Here is an 18598-nt window from a genome sequence, read left to right as displayed (position 1 = left end):
ACATCAGTGGCTGCAGACTGGGAAACAGAAACTTTTATACCTGGAGACACTGAGGTCTGGAGAGGACCTCTCCTGCCCGGCGTGCCACAGTCAGTCGCCTGGATGACGCCGAGACACTCCACAGGGCTGGGGTCAGGACCTCTTACCCACCACCTCATCTGATACAATGGCCATTCTGTCCCTGCTAGACAGAAGGGGGGACGGAGGCCCCAAGAGGCTGGGGTCTTGCCCAGGGTCACACGCAGGTCAGGGCAGAGCTTAGTTGAAGCCAGAGCGGCCTCTCGTGCGCAGGAGCCAGACTGCCCGGGCTTGAATCCTGGGGCTGCCACTTCCTGCCTGTCATCTCCAGCAAGTCACTTCACTGTGCGGAGCCTTCCCTGTCCCCACCTGTGAAATGGGGCATCCTGGGCTGCGGTGAAGGTGCCCGGGCACTCAGCGTGTGATCCGTGATCGCCGACCGTCATGCTCAGACGTCACACGCTCGCCACTCTCCCTCTTTGGGGCCACAAGACACTCAGACCGGGGCTGGGGCAAAGAATAAACTTTAATCTCTCTCAGGGCGGGGGTTCTAGTTAGACTGCTCTTTTTGGGGGGCCACAGAGCCGTGCACTCGCACGCGGTACAGGCAGGTGAAGCGCGGGTTCCCCCAGTTGCTGGAGATCTTCACCTTGACTGCACTGAAAGCCCGGGCCGGCTGGTTCTAGAAGAGAGAATCGGACACGGGCAGCTCACTCCTGGGCACCCCCCTGGGCCAGAGGGGCATGTGGGAGTGGAAGGGAACTCTCCCATTTCGCAGGCGGGGAACTAAGGCCGGAGAGGGGAATGGACTGTCCCAAGGCCACACAGCAAGTCAACACTCAAGGGATCGTGTGGAAGGTGCGAAGGCCAGAAGGACGGACATACTGTGGTTGGGAATGTCCCAGCCTTGGGCCCTGCAGCGTATCTGCTGTGGGACCCTGGGCAAGCCACCACTCCTCTCTGGGCCTCAGTTTCCCCCTCTGTCTGCTTCCAGGATTGCTGTGGGCAGGAAATGAGATCCTGGGGCCGGGCAGCTCACCCACACCCAGCGCGTGACAGAGGCTCTGTGAGTGCAGCCCCCTCCCCATCTGCCCCTCGACAGGGAGGTGGAGCTGTGCAGAAAGAGGGGCGGACTTGGCCTTCAGGATCTCACCGGATGGTTTCAGCCTCCCAGGGAATTACAGAAGGGGAAACTGAGGCTCCAGCGAGGAAAGGAATGGCCCAAGCTCACAGGGAATTTGTGGTTGGCTGCGATTTGTGCAAGTAATGGCCTATTTCCTGAGCCGACACACTCGTCCTGTCAAGCTCCGTGGCCATTCCAGGAGCCACCCCTTGGGTCCTCCTTCTGTCCCCAACTCCTCCCCTCTAGGCCTCAGTTTCCCCACCTGTGGTTGGGTCAGATGCTGGTCAGGGGGTCTCCCAGTATGCAGACTCTACCTTTGGTGCCAGCAACCCCTGCCAGGTGGGCACCTCTTGCTCAACACTGCCGTCCCTGGAGGAGATGCAGCAAGAGGGCTCTGGGGCAGACAGGGGACATGGAGGATGACCAGAGGTTGGGCTGATTTCCCTGGGGTCCTGCTCTTGCCCCTGGGCAGTGGCTCCACCTCTCTGAGCCTCAGTTTTCCTTGCCTGTCAAGTGGGTTAGTAACGACTGGGCACCTCCTCGGGCTGTAGGGGGCTGAAGCAGGGACCCTGGGTAAAGCCTGCACACAGTGCACGTCCAGCAGGTGCTCAGCACAGGCAGCTTTTCTCACCTACCTGGAGTGGGAACATCTGAATGATGTTTTCTGGCTGAAACTGAAATGCCCCCAGGAAGACCTCTTCCTTGGAGGTGCTTTCCATGCCCTGTGGAACCAGAATCGAGGAGAAGGTGTCAGATACCAGCAGGGCCTTCGAGGGTGTCCCCCTTCTCCAGGTGAGACTTGCACACCTCCCAGGATGGGGAGCTCCTTACCTACTTGGGCACTGTTCCATTGCAGCCCAGGGTAACAGACAGGAAAGAGCACAGGGCTGGGAGTCAGGGGCTGAGGGTCTACTTCTAACTTTGCCATTGACTTGTAGGATTAGGGGATGTCCCCAACCCTCCTCTGGGCCTCATTTTACTGAGGAGATCCAGATAATTCTTTGGACCTTCTAAGCAAGATGGGGGCTCAATGGTCTTGGCTCTGAAAAGCTTGGGTTGAAATAGAGTAGCTGCTTCTCCCCTACCCTTGAAGGCTACGAGCTGACCTGCTGTCCCCCAGCCACTCCCAGCCTTAACCAAGCCACATGCAGCCCTCCAGCCTGCGTGAGCTGTGCAGACACTGTTCATCCCAGGCCTGCAATGCCACCATCGTGAGGTCGCCCCTTCAGTCAAGCAATGCTCCCTGCTGGGGAGTGCTCACGTAGATGACAAAGTCCTTGGGGGCGGTGTCCAGGCTGCCCGACAGTGAGATGGTCTTGGGGATGTGTTGCAGTGTGAGGTTGGACAGGTGGACCTTCTGAGCCAATCGGATGGTCACCTGGCCTCGATCACCCTCGAAGGCCCAGCAGTTGCCAGGTGTCACATTGGGCTAGAAGAAGCATGTGCAGGGGGGTGGTGGCTGTGATGGGGTGTCGGGGGGCATTCCTCATCCTACCTCACATCCCCTATACTTTCTAGGTCCTCCCAGATGAGCCAGTCCTTGTCTACAAAATGTGGCTCAAGTACCACCCCCTCTAGGGAGCTCCCCTGACTGCTTATGGCAAGGACGAGCCCGGAGCCCAGCAAAGTGAGTGCAGGGGTCTGCTTCATTCATTCCTTCATCCATCCCTCCCTCCCTCCCATCATTCTTGGCATGGTCTTACCACCACCCCATGACTGAGGCACCATCACCACCCCCATTTTGCAGATGAGGAAACTGAGGGACAGAGCAGGGAAATGACTGGTCCTGGGCCATGCAGAGCTGGAAGTGCAACCCAGGCCATTGGACCTTGGAGCTCGCCATGAACCACTGCAATCTCCTGCCCCATAAAGAGGAAACAGAGGCCCAGAGAGGGAGAGTTTGGGCCCGAATCACACAGCAAAGGCACTCATTTAGTAGGTCCTGAGGTTTTTGGAGACACAGCGCGGACAGTCCTTATCTGGGACAGTAGATACTAGGATGGGGGTGCAGAGGGGTGTGGGGTCAGGGAAGGCCTCCCGGGGGAGCTGGGACAAGGGACATTAGCAGTTAGCTGGGAAAGTGAGCTGAGGGAACAGCACGGAGAGGGCCCAGTGGCGAGCCACGAGCCACGCTTGAAGATGTGTGAGCTGGAGGGAGCTGGGGTTCAGGATGGAGCGGGGAGAAGGGCTGAGGCCTAGAGTCTTTGCGGGGCCACTTCTCCCCTCTGCTCTAACCTCACTGCAGCCCTCCCTGGCCTGGGTCTGCCAGTCACCCTGCGCTCCCTGGACACGTGCTTGGCCCGGGCCCTGCCGTTCCCTCTGCCTGACAAACACCAGGAGGACCCCCCCGCCAGCTGGCCAAGGCCGCTGCCCCAGCCTGACCCCCAGTGCAGAGCTCTTGGAGCTCCTCGACGATGGAGCCCACAGACAAGTCCCCTGTGGCCTTGGCACCCCCCGAGGCTGGCCGCCAGGATGAGATGCTCAGCTGGTGTTTGCTGAGTGAAGGCACTTGCTCTGTGACCTGGACGAGCGCCTTCCCCACTCTGGGCCTCAGTTTCCTCCTCGGTGAGGCAGGATTCCCAAGGGGTGAAAAGCTCAGGTTTGAATTCTGGTTCTGCCGCATGCCCATGACCAGCTGTGTGGCTGCAGTCAAGTGACCTGGCTCTTGAGCCTCAGTCTCCTCTGCAAAATGAGTATATCACGGGCCTGTCCCCAGGGTGGCTCTGAGGGTTCCCTGACCCTCACGGGCTGGGGCGTCGGGCCCCTTCCAGTGCCAAGAGCAGGCTGCCCTGTGTCCTGCCCCTGTCCCCACCCGCGGTGGGCCCTGCTCTCTGTCCTGCCCCCGCCTTCTCTCCAGCCCACACCTTGTCAGTTGTCCCCCACTGCCCCCTGTCTTTGCCCCCCATCTCTGTCTCCTTCTCCTACCTCTAACCCTGCCTCTGCACCGCCCCCTTCGCTCCCACCCCCAACCTCTGCTACCAGCTCTGGTCCCCAGACCCTGCCTGACCACGCCCCTGCCACTCTCCCCGCCCCGCCATTCGCCTGCCTCAAGGATCACGTCCGGGGGCTGTGCGTAGTTCCACAGCCGGATCCAGTTCCAGTAGGAGCGTGCCTTGTCGTGGTTGTACGTGGCTGATGTGTGCTCAAAGTCGATGCTGGCCCCTGTATGGGGGGGAGGTGGGTCTCAGCCGAGCAGCCCGGCTCCTGCCTGGTGGAGGGGACCCCACGACTGGGCACTCCCTATGCGCCAGGCGAGCACTTGGGATGGCTCACTGGCCCTCTCTGGAACTCAGTGTTCCCCTCTGGGAAATGGGAGCAGCAATAGCAGCAGTCACTTCACAGGGCTCCCCCGGTGCCGCCTGGAGTCGATACACCAAGGTGCCGGCCCCTCATTTCACGGAGCCTTGGGGCGACCGCAGCGGCCGCTGCTGCCTGGCCGGGGTCTCGTCCCGGGCCGCCCTGCGCTCGCTCCTCAGGGGCTCTTCATGGGGCGTCTGCTGCATTGTGTCCCTTGATCTGGAATAATGCTCCCTCCGCACCAAGTCTCAGCCCAAACGTCCCCCCAGGAGGCCTCCCTCTGCCCAGGTCCCCTCTGTCCCGAGGTGGGCAGATGGGGGGGGGGAGGCCACTCACCTATAGACTTCAGGGCAAAGTCCGGCTTTTCAATGTAATCTCCTTGTATCATCTTCATTATTTTCTGGGCCATTTTTTGCTGAGAAGGCAGAAAACACCAGCTGTGCGCTGGCACATTCTTCCAGGTCATGATCCCCTCGTGCGAGTCCACCCCAGGTGACAGGAGCTGCAGGACACCCTCTCCTCCCTGACAGCCTACCCCCGTCTGCGGAAGTCCATGGCTGGGTGCACGCAGGACTGCCCAGTCGCTGTGCTGGGGGAAGCCCAGGCTGCAGAGAGCCACCCCCCCCCCCGCAGGGTTTACCAGTGACCAGATGTCACATGAGGGTCCTGGAGTCTCAATGAGGTTAAGGGCTCAGGAATCAGGCAGACCTTTACTGCTAGGGGGCTGGGGGCAATTTACTGCCCCTCCAAGCCTCAGTTTTCTTCTCTGTAAGATGGGGACAATAACCGTGTCTACCTCTCACTGTTTGGAGGGTGTTGTGAGGGTTAGAGAGATCTATAAAGCCCCTGCCATGTGCCAGGACTGTTCTCAAGCTCCTAGGGATTAAGAAAAACCCAAAATAGACCACACTCAAAAGATCAATAATAAGAGCGGCATTAGATTTCTCGATAGCAACAGTACAAACTATATGGAATACGGTGGTGAGCTTCCTTCAAAATTCTCAGGAGAAACGATTTCCTATCTAGAATTCTATACCCAGCCAAACTATCAATCAAGTGCCAGGGTAGAATAAAGGTGTTTTTAAACATGCAAGTTCTAAAAAAATAAATGTACTTTTTCCTTCACTATTTTACAGGAAGTCATTGAGGGACGTACTCCATCCAAATGAGGGATAAAACCAGGAAAGAAGACTTGGGATAGGGGAAACAGGGCATCAGATGAAGGTAAGTTAGGTGCTTGGGGCAGAACGGCCAGCATCTCACCTCATCTGACATGGCTTCCATCTCCTGGAGCTTGGAAAGAAGGAGGTTCATGCTACCTCGGAGGTCCTGGATTTCTCCAGTGTGATGTCGCACCTTCTCCTGGTACATCCTTATCAGGAAAGAGAACAAGAACTGATTAATTTGTGATGCTGCTGTTGTTGCCCTCAGATTCCCCCTTTGCTAGTTATCCTTCAAAGAACTAGCTTCAGATTCTTCCACTCTCCTGGGCCCATCCCTAACCACCCCACTCCCAGCGGGGTCTTATCTCTAAAGCATTGCTCATTCTCTTCCTTCTGCTTGGAACATCCTTAATCCCTTCCAAATATTCCTGAGTATTTTGTCTGCAGTTAAGGATGCTGACACCAAGTGGTGTCTTGTTGGTTAAAATTTCTTCTCAGCTACCATTTGCTGAGTACTGACTATGTGCCAGGAACTATTTAAGACATTTTTCATCCTATTTAATGCCCATAACTACCCAGAGCAAGGTGGGCATTATGCCTCATCTCATAAATAAGTAGTCAAAGGCAGAGAGATTAAATGACTTGCATAAAGTCATTCAGGTAGGAGGTATGGGAGCTAGGATTTAAACCCAGGTTGGTCTGACTGTGGAGCCTATATTCTTTTCCGTTACACTCCAGATTCTAGCTGGATCTCTGGTTTTTGGTAATTATATGACTACTCAAATGATTCCTCTTACCTCAAGCTCTGCAGTGGACTATTTATGCTGTCATCCTGGTAGAGTGTTGAGAAAAGCAAGGGATCTTCCTCAGATGGCCTAGTCTCAGCTCACAATCATAAATCCATCCATCGCCCACCTTCCTGTTTGCTCTTCCATTCATCTATCCACCCATCATTTATCCAAACTCTGATTTACTCTCCTTTTAATCTATCCATCCACACCCCATCCATCTACTCTTCTATCCATACCCCCTACTCGATTCATCCACCCATCTATTAATTCACCTACCCACTCACTCATCTATCTCATCTGCCCTCCCATCTATCCACTATCTCATCCATCCATTCTCCCATTTACCTATTTATCTATCCTCCCATCTCCTTCCCCCAGCCCTATATCCACCACATCAAACCTCCTGTCCATATATTCATCCATCCTCCCATCTATTCTCCCTCCATTGACACCCCCATCTGGCCATCCAGTCATCCAGCATTGACAGTGGCCACCCTGTGCTTGGCACTGAGCTGGACATTGCTGGGATGAGTCAGACCTGGCTTCTTCCTTCAAGAAGCTGCCAGCACAGTTGGGGAGACAGTCATGATTACAGAAAATTATGGGAGGAAAGAGGGCAATGTGACCACCTCTGCCAGAGTGTTTCTAGAGGATATGACATTTATAGGATATGAAGGAGTTCAAAAGGGGGAGGAGAGGAGAGGGAGGGACAGGACTCTCAGATCCCCTTTCCAAGGCTTTCTGCGACTTTTTGCTGTCCTCCAACAGGGAGATCTGGCCACTTATTTCCTCCTCCTCCCTCCCCAGAAATCACAAACCAAATGGGTATCATTTCATTTAAGCAAAAGAACAAAGTGCCCTCAGTAGAGCAATGTGTTCCCTGTTCTCACTATCCCACTTTAGGTGGGTCATTTCTGGGAATGACTGACAGCCATCCTGGACTGTTGCATCTGGCCTTTGAGAGTCACATTTGGCAGAAGAGATGGTTTCTAGGTGGGTGGCATGACAAAGGCAGAATTTTGCATCTGGGACAAGTCAGCAACTGATCCAGATTTGGTGAGAATGAGGGGAGCTATGGAGGTGACACTGGCTGGCTAGGGTGAGACCAGTCAGCTGTGGGGCCTGAAGAGGACACACACTCACCTGCCAGACTTCCACTTTTGATGGTAAGTGAATAGAAAACATCCAGAATCCTGTGGGGCCATGAGAATAAGAATGAGCCATTTCATATGGAAGGTGAAGAGCTTAGGCTCTGGAGTTAAGGCGTCTGGGCTGAAATCCCAGTCTTGCCACTTGCTAGCATTGTGCAACTTGGGGAGAAGTTACTTAATCTCCTTATATCTCAGTTTCCTCCTCTGTAAAATTGGAATAACAGTAATATCCACTTCTTTTTTGAGACAGAGTCTCACTTTGTTGCCCAGGCTAGAGTGAGTGCCGTGGCGTCAGCCTAGCTCACAGCAACCTCAAACTCCTGAGCTCAAGCGATCCTCCTGCCTCAGCCTCCCGAGTAGCTGGGACTACAGGCATGTGCCACTATGCCCGGCTAATTTTTCTATATATATATTTTTAGTTGTCCATATAATTTCTTTCTATTTTTAGTAGAGACGGGGTCTCACTCTTGCTCAGGCTGGTCTCGAACTCCTGACCTTGAGCGATCCACCCGCCTCGGCCTCCCAGAGTGCTAGGATTACAGGCGTGAGCCACCGCGCCCGGCCAATATCCACTTCTTGATCAAATGATATCATATGCATAACATGTGTCACATAAACCAAATAATCTGTGTCTTCTCCCCCTCCCCTGTCCCAACCATTGGGGTAATTGGCAAAGAGAAGAAGGCATTCTGCATTTTATGATCTCAGTGCTGACTGAAATACCACCATTGGAGCCATTATATAAAAGCCTTTAAAACTTATTTGTTGTTCTTGATATAACATGAAACAAACTAGGAATAGACGAGAACTAACTCAGTCTGATAAGGGTCATTTATGAAAAACCCACAGCTAATATCCTATTTAATGGTGAAAGACCGGATGCTTTCCACCCTACAATCAGAAACTAGAGAAGGATTTCTGCTCTTGCCATTTCTATTTAACATGGTACTGGAGGTCCTAGCCAAGGCAATTAGTCAAGAAAAAGATGTAAAAGGCATTTAGATTATCACACAGGAAAAAGTAAAACTATCTCTATTTGTAAAGGACATGATCTTGCATATAGAATTCTAAGGTATACCAGATTAGGTGTCTTGCCTAGTGTCAGAACTAAAAATTGAGTTCAGTAGGGTTGCAGGATACAAGATCAAGATACAAATAATCAATTGTATTTCTATACACTAGCAATGAACAATCTGAAAATGAAATTAAGAAACAATTTCATTTCCAATAACATCACAAAGAATAAAATATTTAGGAATAATTTAACAAAATAAGTGCAACACTTATACTCTGAAAAGAACAAAACATCACAGAAAGAAATTAAAGAAGACATAGAGATATTCATCAATAATGGAAAGATGTCCCATGTTCATGGATTGGAAAACTGAATATGTTGACACTACTCTCTAAATTCATCTACAGATCAATGCAATCCCTAACAAAATACCATTGACCTTTTTTGCAGAAATGGAAGAGTTGGTCCTAAAATTCATATGGAAATCTAAGGAATCCCTAATAGCCAATACAATCTTTAAAAAGAACAAAAAATTGGTGGACTTACACTTCAAGATTTTAAAATTTACTACAAAGGTACAGCAATCAATCCAGGGTAGTCCTGGCAGTCAGACAAATAGATCAATGAAACAGAATTGAGAGTCCAGAGATAATCCTCATTTATGGCCAAATATATGTTGATTTTCCACAAGGGTGCTAAGACAGTTTAATGGGGCAAAGAATAGTCTTTTCAATAAACGGTACTGGAACAACTGGATATACACATTTAAGAGAATGAAGTTGAACCCCTACCTCACACCATATATGAAAATTAACTCAAAAATGGATCATGTACCTAGATGTAGGAGCTAAAACTATAAGACTCTTAGAAGAAAGCACCTGAATAAATCTTTGTGACCTTGAGCTAGCCAGTGATTTCTTAAATATGACACCAAAAGCACAAGTGTTGTAAGAAAACATAGATAATGTGGAGTCCATCAAAATTCAAAAATTTTATGCTACCAACGAAACCAACAAGAAAGTGGAAAGACAACCTACAGAATGGGAGAAAATATCTGCAAATCATATATCTGGTGAGGGACTTGTATCCAGACTATATAAAGAACTCTTACAACTCAGTAATAAAAAGACAAATAACCCAATTCAAAAATGAGCAAAGGAGCTGAACAGACATTTCTCCAAAGAATATACACAAATATCCATTAAGCACAGGAAGAGATGCTCAGTATCACATTAGGGAAATGCAAATCAAAAACCATAATGAGATACCACTTCATACCCTCTAGGATGGCTATAATAAAAAAAAACAACAGATAATTGCAAATATTGGTGAGGATGTGGAAACTGGAATTCTCATACATTGCTGGTAAGAATGTAAAATGGTGCAGCCACTTTGGAAAACAGTTTGTTAGTTCCTCAAATAGTTAAACATAGAGTTACCATATGAGCCAGGGATATACCCAAGAGAATTGAAAACATGTCCACACAAACATTGTACAGGAATGTTCACAGTGGCATTATTAGTAATAGCCAAAAAGCAGAAACAACCCTAGTATCCATCAACTGAAGAATGGATAAGCAAGATGTGGCATATCCAGACAGTGGAATATTTTCAGCCATGAAGACCAATGAAGTACTGGTACATGTTGTAACATGGTTAGACTTTGAAGACATTATGCTAAGTGTGAAAAGCCACAGAGGCCACATGGCGTTTTACCCAATTATATGAAATGTCTAGAATGGGCAGATCAATAGAGACAGAAAATAGATCCGTGCTTGCCTAGGGCTGGTGGGGGTGGGGGGCGGGGAACAAGGAGTGACTGCCAGGATCTGGGGGATGCTTGTTAAGTTGGTGAAAATATTCCAGAATTTGATAATGGTGATGGTTGCACAACCTTGTGACTACACTGAAAACCACTGAATCGTATGCTTTAAAAGGGTGAACTTATGGCATGTGAATTATATCTCAAGAAAGCTGTTACGTGAAAAAGTCCTATGTGTTGAGTTAAAGCAGGACGTTCCCTGCTGGTTCTCCCTCCCCTGCCCCCCGCCCCACCTCCAAGACCAGTATACTCGAGTTCGGGGGAGGCCCCTTTGCTTGGGAAAGCCAAGCTGTGGTGGGGGTGGTGGCTGAAAAGAAGCCACGGAAACCCAGAAAGTGGGAATGACAATTGTCATAACATGGTTTGGAGAGAGCTTTACAGTTTTCAAAGCCTTTCTGGGCTTCCAGAAAGTTTTCTTGGTCATCATTTCATTTAATCCTCATGGCAACACCATCAGACAGATGGGGAAACTGAGTCGCACAGAGGAGCAGTGTCTCATCCAGTGTCCCATAGTCGGTGCAGAGCTCTGGGCTACTTTGACCTGGGACTGGGCGGGGCCCTGGAGACGCACCGAAAGCACAGAGGACCAGGACACCCGTCTTCTCCATGACCTTCTGGCAGAGCAGTTTGCACCTGGAAGACAGGGAAGTGGGGCCGAGGCGGGGCTGGCGAGTCCCTGGCAAGTGTGCGCCCTCCCCCTCCTCACTCCTTTCCTCCACGGCCTGCTGTTTGCCCCCCTCCCTTCTCTCCCTGGTGAACGCATCCTTCCCGACTCAGCTCAAGTGTCCCCTCCTCCTAAGCCCTCCAGAGTCAACGCTCCCAACCCTCCCAGCCTGGCACGGTTTTGGGGTCTGCCTTTGCCGCCTGACCGGGAGCTCCTGAATGGTGGGGGCCGAGGCTGGGCCCAGAGTAGGCATTAAGGAAACGTGTGAAATGTAAACTGGCAATGAATGAGGTGAACAGCGTGCTGGAACTCAGAGGAATTTACATGGATAGGAAGGGTGAAGGGAAAAGGTGGGACGGGCACTCCAGGCGGGAAGAACAGCTCATGCAAAGGCGTGGAGGTGCGGGTGGGAATGGGGTGTCCAGGGAGTGACCGCCTTGCTGGCCCGCCTTCCACAGCAGGAAGCAGAGTGAGGGGAGCTTGGGAAGGAGGGGCTGGAGCAATGGGGAGCCACGGTGGATTCTGGTGGGAGGATTTGATAAAAGCCAGGTCTGGGATAGCTGTCTGGTCTGGCTACCAAGGGGAGCTCCAAACCAATGGAGGGCTGCCATGGTCCCCAGCTGTCTGTCCCCAGCCCCCATCACCCCCCTGCCGCCACTCACCTGCAGGTGTTGAACAGGACTTGCTGGGCCTGAGTTCTCAGGAAGCAGGCCACGAAGGTGACCCAGGCTGCAGAGGAGTCAGAGCAGCAGTGAGTCACTGCACCCTCATCCTTGTCCCAGTATGAGGACTCGCTGACTGTCTTGGGGCTGGGGGAGGCCGTGGAGCTGGGAGACCCTCTCAATCTGCTGCTCAAGCCCAGGAAAGCCTTTGGCTCTGCTTATGGGTAGGCGCCGGTCTGGAGTGAGTGTGGGTCCCGTGGATGTGCAACGCTTGCCACTGCTGGCACCAAACGGCCAGCATGTGCCTGTGCCGACTCCCAGACACCGGGAGCTGGGCAAGGCCAGGGGCCTTGGCGGGTTCCCTGGATGCCCAGCATGGAGCGAGGCAAAAAGTAGGGGTTCAGGATGGGTGGGAAGGCGGGGGGATACATGGGTGGCTGGAAGAACAGAGAATGGCTGGCCTGGCAGATGTGTGAATAGGAAGCTGGCTGAGAGGATGGACAGGGAGATGCATGGGTTGATGACTGGGTGGGTGTGCCTGTTGACAAGGAAAGGCATGGGCGAATTGGTGAGTGACTCGAGGGATGGATGGGTGGGTGGATGGCGCCAGTGGCCAGGCCGTGGCAGAGTAGAGGAGGGCTGGCTGTCAACTCCCCCTCCAAACGGCCAGTCTCCCTCCCACTTCTCTCCAACCACCAAAGAGATCCCGGCTGGGATGCCACCGCTGACTAGCCCTCCAGGGCACTCCCTGCAGCTCCCCACCAGCCCTGCAGCCCAGGGCAGGCCTTACCGCCCCAGGGCAGCCTGGCCTGACCCAGGGCCCTCTCCCAGGCCCACGCTGATGGCCAGGGAGGTTCTTCCGTATATACGTACACATACATCCCAGCATGCACTGGGTCAGGCCCACAGCTGGGGCATTGATGCGGACAGGGAACAGGAAGGCGTCATCTGCAGAGAGCACAAGACTGTCACATCACTGCCAGCCTCTGGGCTATGGTCTTGCAGAGACCTGGGCAGTGCCCAGAGCTTGGTGCGAGCATCCCTGCCCCTCTGCCCTGCCCCTTGCTGGGAAGACCCCAGAGCTCCCCTCCCTGCTCACTCAGGTTTGGGGAGGAGTCCTCCATTATCCTGCAGGCGTTCCGGCCTCGCTGGGCGGCCCTGGGGATGACAAGATTCACAATCCCATTTTATAATGTACAAGGAACACGGTGTCACCACATTCCAGACAGATAAACTGAGTTACAGGGAAGTTTTCCTGAGACCACCAGCCTGTGAGTCCGGGACACACCCAGGTCTGGTGTGTCTGGTGTGTCTGAAATCCAGGTCCTTATTGAGGAAAGGACTCAGGATTGCTGGCCGGGCGCGGTGGCTCATGCCTGTAATCCTAGCACTCTGGGAGGCCGAGGAGGGAGGATCATTTGAGCTCAGGAGTTCGAGACCAGCCTGAGCAAGAGCGAGACCCCATCTCTACTAAAAAAATAGAAAGAAATTAGCTGGACAACTAAAAAATATATATGTAAAAAATTAGCCGGGCATGGTGGCACATGCCTATAGTCCCAGCTACTCGGGAGGCTGATGCAGGAGGATTGCTTGAGCCCAGGAGTTTGAGGTTGCTGTGAGCTAGGCTGACACCACAGCACTCTAGCCCGGGCAACAGAGTGAGACTCTGTCTCAAAAAAAAAAAAAAAAAAAGTATTGCTGTGGTTGTCACCATGTCCCAGAGGCTAGCAGAAGCCTGGTTTTGTTTCTTTGTCTACTCCCACTCCCTGTGATTTTAGACCATCCTGACTGGTTGAAGCCCATTCCTTGGCCATGATTGGTTCAAGGTGAGGAAGGTCTGCAGGGGAGAGGTGGGGTGGGGTAGAGGGAGGCTAATGAGGGTATGGGACTTGGGGAAAAGATTTCTTTATTGCCCACAGGAAGTGATGCCCACTCTCCTTCAACCCTAGACAGCCACATTTCTGTGTGACACCCAGAGCTGTGGTAGCCATCTTGTGACTGCAAGGGGAGCTAAAGGAAGAGCAAAGCAATGGCAGGTACCCGGGTTTTGAGTGACGATGCAGAACTGCGGGACTAACGCGCTCTGGAGCCACCATGCCTTGGGGCCTCTTGGTATGTGAGATACAAACATTTTCTTTATTTCTTAAGGCAAAGGTCCCCAAATGTGTTTTATTATACCCCCAGTGTATTTATATTTATTTATGAAGAAATGATGTATAGGCCTAATTGTGCTAATATATTATTTACTCTTTCCAAATGTACAGATTCATTTATACATTTCTGAGGAATATAAACTAAGAGAGGATAAGCTAAAAAAATATACAGTCAAGTTCTAATAATTTCTCCCCTCGCCCCCATGGATTGTTTTGTGTACCCTCTTGGGATATACACCCCATTTGGGGGGCCCAGAGGTAGGTCATTCTGAGCTGGAATTGCTGTCACCTGCCTCTTACCAGAGGCTTCCTGACAGATAAAGACAGCAGAAATCCCGGCTTCCTTGTTCCACGTCTGTCCCTCACCAGGCTGTGAGCTCCAAGAGGGCAGGGAGCACGGCGGGCGGGTGCAACACTGTGCTCCCAGTCCTCTGTGCAGTGCCCGGCACACAGTAGGTGCTCAGTAAACTGTGCCGAAAGGATGGCTGTTCCACCACTTACTGGCTGGGAGACTTGGGGAAAGCCACCGTCAAACCTCTCTGGTGTCAGCTGCCGCATCTGTAACGTGCAGTTGACGACGCCCGCTCACCTCCGAGGAGGGCGGAGGGACGGCACTCGTAACCTGCAAGGGCCAGGCAGAGAGAGGGGCTGCGTCCTCACCTCCTGGGCCTGGCACCGTGGGCCACATCTTCGGGTGGGCAGCCCAGGTTCCCGGTGCTCCTTGGGGACCGTGGCATCGGTTCCTTCCCTAGGACTGGGCGATCTCGGGGAGGTGGCGAGGAGGAAGTAGCTGCTGCTGCGGCCGCTGAGCATCTCCTGGGCGGTGCCATGTGGAATCTGCCCGGGTGATGTTGAGCGGTCGGCACTGTGACCTCACAGAGCAGGGGGGGGGTGGTGCCCCGTCTCCAGCCTGGCCCCGGAACCCCCCGTCACAGGCAGCCATTGTGACCAGCTCTCCACTTTCAAGATGGGGAAATTGAGGCCTCAAGATGGGAAGGACCATGCCAGTGTCTGAGAAGCTGGGTGAGAGCCGAGGCTCCAATAAGCAGGCCATGCACTTCCTCGTTCCCTGGACCCCTTCCTGCCCCGAGCTCCCTGGGTTTACCACCTTTTTAGGTTATATTTGAACACATTTTGCAATGCGGAGCTTCTCACTGGTGGACATCATGCATAACACAAAATAACATTACATGTGTTGCTGTTTTAATAGAGTTCTAGTTTTTACTGGGGAAAAATAAAAGCAGAACAGAGTGGAAATGTTTGGCTAAGTGTTTTCTGTCAACCCCGCCTGGAGAGAGCCTGACCATTTGGAGAGTGAAGCTAAAATGAATTCACTTTTGCCCCCTTGTGGCAGTTGCTCTAAATTGCAGGCTAAGTACCTGTGGGAAGTGGAATTAACGGTCCCCCAAAGAGATCCACGTACCAAATCCTGAATATGTGAATATGTTAGATTACGTAGCAAAAGGGAATTAAAGCTAGCAGATGGAATTTAGGTTGCTAATCAGCTTACCTTGAGCTGGGGATAATATCCCAGATTATCCGTATAGGCCCCACGTATTACAAGGTTCTTACAAGTGGGAGATGGAAAGATGGTATCAGAAGATGAAAAGTGCTCAGCTCAACACTGCTGGCTTCGAGTATGGAGGAAGGAGCCAGGAGCCAGGGAGTGAGGGCAGCCTGTAGAAGCTGGAAAAGGCAAGGAAACAGCCCTTTCTAAAGCCTCCAGAAAGGAGCGCAGCCCTGCCAATACCTCCTTGATTTTAGCCCAGTGAGACCCATTTCGGACTTTGGACCACCACAATGGTAAGATGATAAATTTGTGTTTTAAGTCACTAAGTTGGTGACAATTTGTTATAGCAGCAATAGGAAACCAATACAGTACTCCTGAGAATATTCAGTGAAGGGGGAAACTAAAATGCTACCACTACAACTGTTACAAGTTATTTCAATTATATACTCATTCATTTATTCATTCAACAAACCTAATATTTATTAGTCATTGGATACAGGGCCGGGCAGACCCAGCCCCCATCCCTGGGATGCAGGCAGGGTGGCTGGCAGGACATCTTGCACGGAGCAGGTGCTCACCGCACGGTGCCTCCATCGCTGTGGGGAGGCTGCTGGGCTCTGGGGACGGGCTGGTGAGGATCTCCCTCCTTTGTGTCTACTGGCTGTCACCCAAATGTCCCTGGAAATGTTGAGGAAGATGAAGTGTTTGTGCTGAGAGCAAACACCAACAGTGGCTTCGGTCAATATTTGCACCTCTGTCCCCTGAGTCTGCTGTTTGCCTCGCCTGTGGTGAGGGGCGGGAGGGCCTGGTCATACGCATTGCTGGGCAAGCTGAGGCCAGGAGCAGGAGGTCAGAGAGCTCACGGCAGCCTCTTCCCACTCCTTGTGGCCTCTAGGATAGGGGCAGAGAAGCACTGGCTGGGAGGCAGGACTAGCTCAGGGTAGCTCTGGCCGCTTGGGGAGGGCTTTTTTTTTTTTTTTTTTTTTTTTTTTTGAGACAGAGTGTCGCTTTGTTGCCCAGGCTAGAGTGAGTGCCGTGGCGTCAGCCTAGCTCACAGCAACCTCAAACGCCTGGGCTTAAGCAATCCTACTGCCTCAGCTTCCCGAGTAGCTGGGACTACAGGCATGTGCCACCATGCCCGGCTAATTTTTTTTTTTTCTATATATATTTTTTAGTTGGCCAGATAATTTCTTTCTATTTTTAGTAGAGACGAGGTCTCGCTCATTGCTCAGGCTGGTCTTGAACTCCTGACCTTGAGCGATCCACCCGCCTCGGCCTCCCAGAGTGCTAGGATTACAGGCGTGAGCCACCGCGCCCGGCCTTGGGGAGGGCTTGATGGGACCTGCAGCCTCTGTTGGCTCTGTGGGAACTAGTGGGGACCCAGCCCAGGGTGGGTGTGGGCTCTGGGCCTGGTATTTGGGGTGGTGTGGAGTCAGTGGGAGCCACAGAGGGCTCTGGAGTGGGGGAAGGTCCCAAGGACCCTTGTACCTGTGCCCCAGGTGAGTTATACAGAGGAACAGAGGGGTCTTCCCTGCAGCTACGGCATCACCCCTCATGCACACATGTACACACAGACACACAAACGTACACACACACCCTGATACAGGAAACAGTCCACTATACACACATACACACACGCACCTAACACCATGCACTCGCAGGCTCCAACACTCAGTAGACCAGACCCACATGTGCATACATGTACACAAAACTCCCATCTGCACTCATGTATGTTTGTGGAAACAGGCATGTAACACTATAAACCAAGACGCCAACACGCCCATTTCACGTCCACACTCACACATAAAAGCACACATTTTCCTCTGATGCCAGTAATTATGACCTAATGCACATGTGTACATGTGACTATGCACACACAACCACACACACACAACCACACACATAACCTTCACACACACACGTATAAGACAAATTTCTCCATGTGCACACACATTTCGTTGTGCCCCATGTAGCCAAGGTGGAGTCTGTAGTGTGGAAGATGAGGTGCTAAATCCATTGTGAGTGGGATGTGCATTTGGGGAGAGCCTGGGGTGTTAAGGAACAGGGATTGGGTCATCCGCACTTTCTTATCTGTTCCCTTTTGAGTTAGGGCTCAGTGTGACCAAGATCGGGGCTCAGTAGTCAGTGCCTGCGTCAGAGCTCAGTATGTAACCAGGATCAGGGCTCCCTGTGTGACTAGGATCAAGGCTTAGTCAGTGACTGGGTCAGGGCTCAGTGTGTGACCAGGATCAAGGCTTAGTCAGTGACTGGGTCAGGGCTCAGTATGTAACCAGGATCAGGGCTCAGTGTGTAACCAGGATCAAGGCTTAGTCAGTGACTCGGTCAGGGCTCAGTGTGACTCGGGTCAGGGCTCAGGTAGCTTCTGCTCCTCCTAAAAGGGTCATGTTTCTGGGAGAACTTGGAGGCACCAGGCTTGAGAGGTGCCGTCTTCCTGCCTTTGGGCACCCCCTTCCTCCTGGGTCTTAGCTGGACCAGGCTGGGGTGATGAGGGGACCCTCCTGGGACCCTCTTAGGAGCAGCCTTCCTTTCGGATATCTCCTGGCCCTTGAGGCCAAAGCTGCCCGACCCCAGGGTCTTGCCGAGGTTGGCAGCCAGGCCCGGCTACGTGGCAGCCGCATGCGCATGTGGAGGGGACGCTCTGGCAAAGGCCGTGTTTGCAGGGAAAACACTTGCAACCACAAGCAAACCTGCCACTCCTCCGGTCCCTTCCCAGTGGCCCTGTGTACCGCACGGCCTCATATAGCAGCCTCTACACTTGCCCACCTGGGGCAGACCGCGCACCTGCTTGCAGAGCCGCCCGAGGTAGGAATGGGGATGGGACCGGCACTCGTCCCGGGAGGAGCCTCGAGTTCTCTGTCTGGTCCGTGGGATACGACCTCCAGCCGCCTTCTGCAGAAGCGTCTGTCCATCCCTGGTCTTGCTGTGGGACTTTTGGCCAGTGCCACCTTGATGGGCCTCAGCGAGCCCATGTGCGCAGCAGCCCTATTCCCGCCTGGCTCCCCCTCCCGGAGCGGACACAGACCCGCCCGCTCAGCTGGGCGGGGGCGGGAGGGCTGCGGGGCCAGGTGAGAGGCCTGCTTTGAGGCCATTCCTCACCTGGCCAGGATGAGATGAGGACAGGAGTCACCCTGGGTTCTCCCCTGGCTGGGTTTGGGCAGCTGGACACCAGGTTGGGCTGTCACACTGGGCTGGACTCCTGGCATCAGGT

The 18598-nt window shown here is 52.7% G+C and overlaps 1 protein-coding gene across 1 annotated transcript; it reads right to left on the bottom strand.

The window, feature by feature from the left end:
- Positions 1–568: 568 nt before the first annotated feature.
- On the bottom strand, positions 569–14596 carry SUN5 (Sad1 and UNC84 domain containing 5). Its single transcript, XM_069496260.1, has 13 exons — positions 14520–14596; positions 12806–12864; positions 12580–12654; positions 11707–11773; positions 10952–11013; positions 7536–7585; positions 6399–6433; positions 5702–5810; positions 4775–4853; positions 4188–4303; positions 2403–2570; positions 1777–1863; positions 569–700 (listed from the first exon to the last, which is right to left on the bottom strand). Exons 1-13 carry the CDS (start codon positions 14594–14596, stop codon positions 569–571), a joined length of 1116 nt encoding a protein of 371 aa, XP_069352361.1.
- Between the last annotated feature and the right edge of the window lie 4002 nt (positions 14597–18598).

This window comes from Eulemur rufifrons, chromosome 20 (genome assembly GCF_041146395.1).
Source record: "Eulemur rufifrons isolate Redbay chromosome 20, OSU_ERuf_1, whole genome shotgun sequence".
Classification (NCBI taxonomy): domain Eukaryota; kingdom Metazoa; phylum Chordata; class Mammalia; order Primates; family Lemuridae; genus Eulemur; species Eulemur rufifrons.
This window is presented reverse-complemented; position numbering and strand designations above follow the sequence as displayed.

Coding starts and splice junctions, on each gene's coding strand:
- SUN5 (XM_069496260.1), bottom strand. CDS start 14,596: ATGCCACGGTCCCCAAGGAGCACCGGGAACCTGGGCTGCCCACCCGAA. Junction 2,571..4,187: donor CCCCGGACGTGATCCTTGAG/GCAGGCGAATGG, acceptor TGCTTCTTCTAG/CCCAATGTGACACCTGGCAA. Junction 701..1,776: donor TTCAGATGTTCCCACTCCAG/GTAGGTGAGAAA, acceptor TCTCTCTTCTAG/AACCAGCCGGCCCGGGCTTT.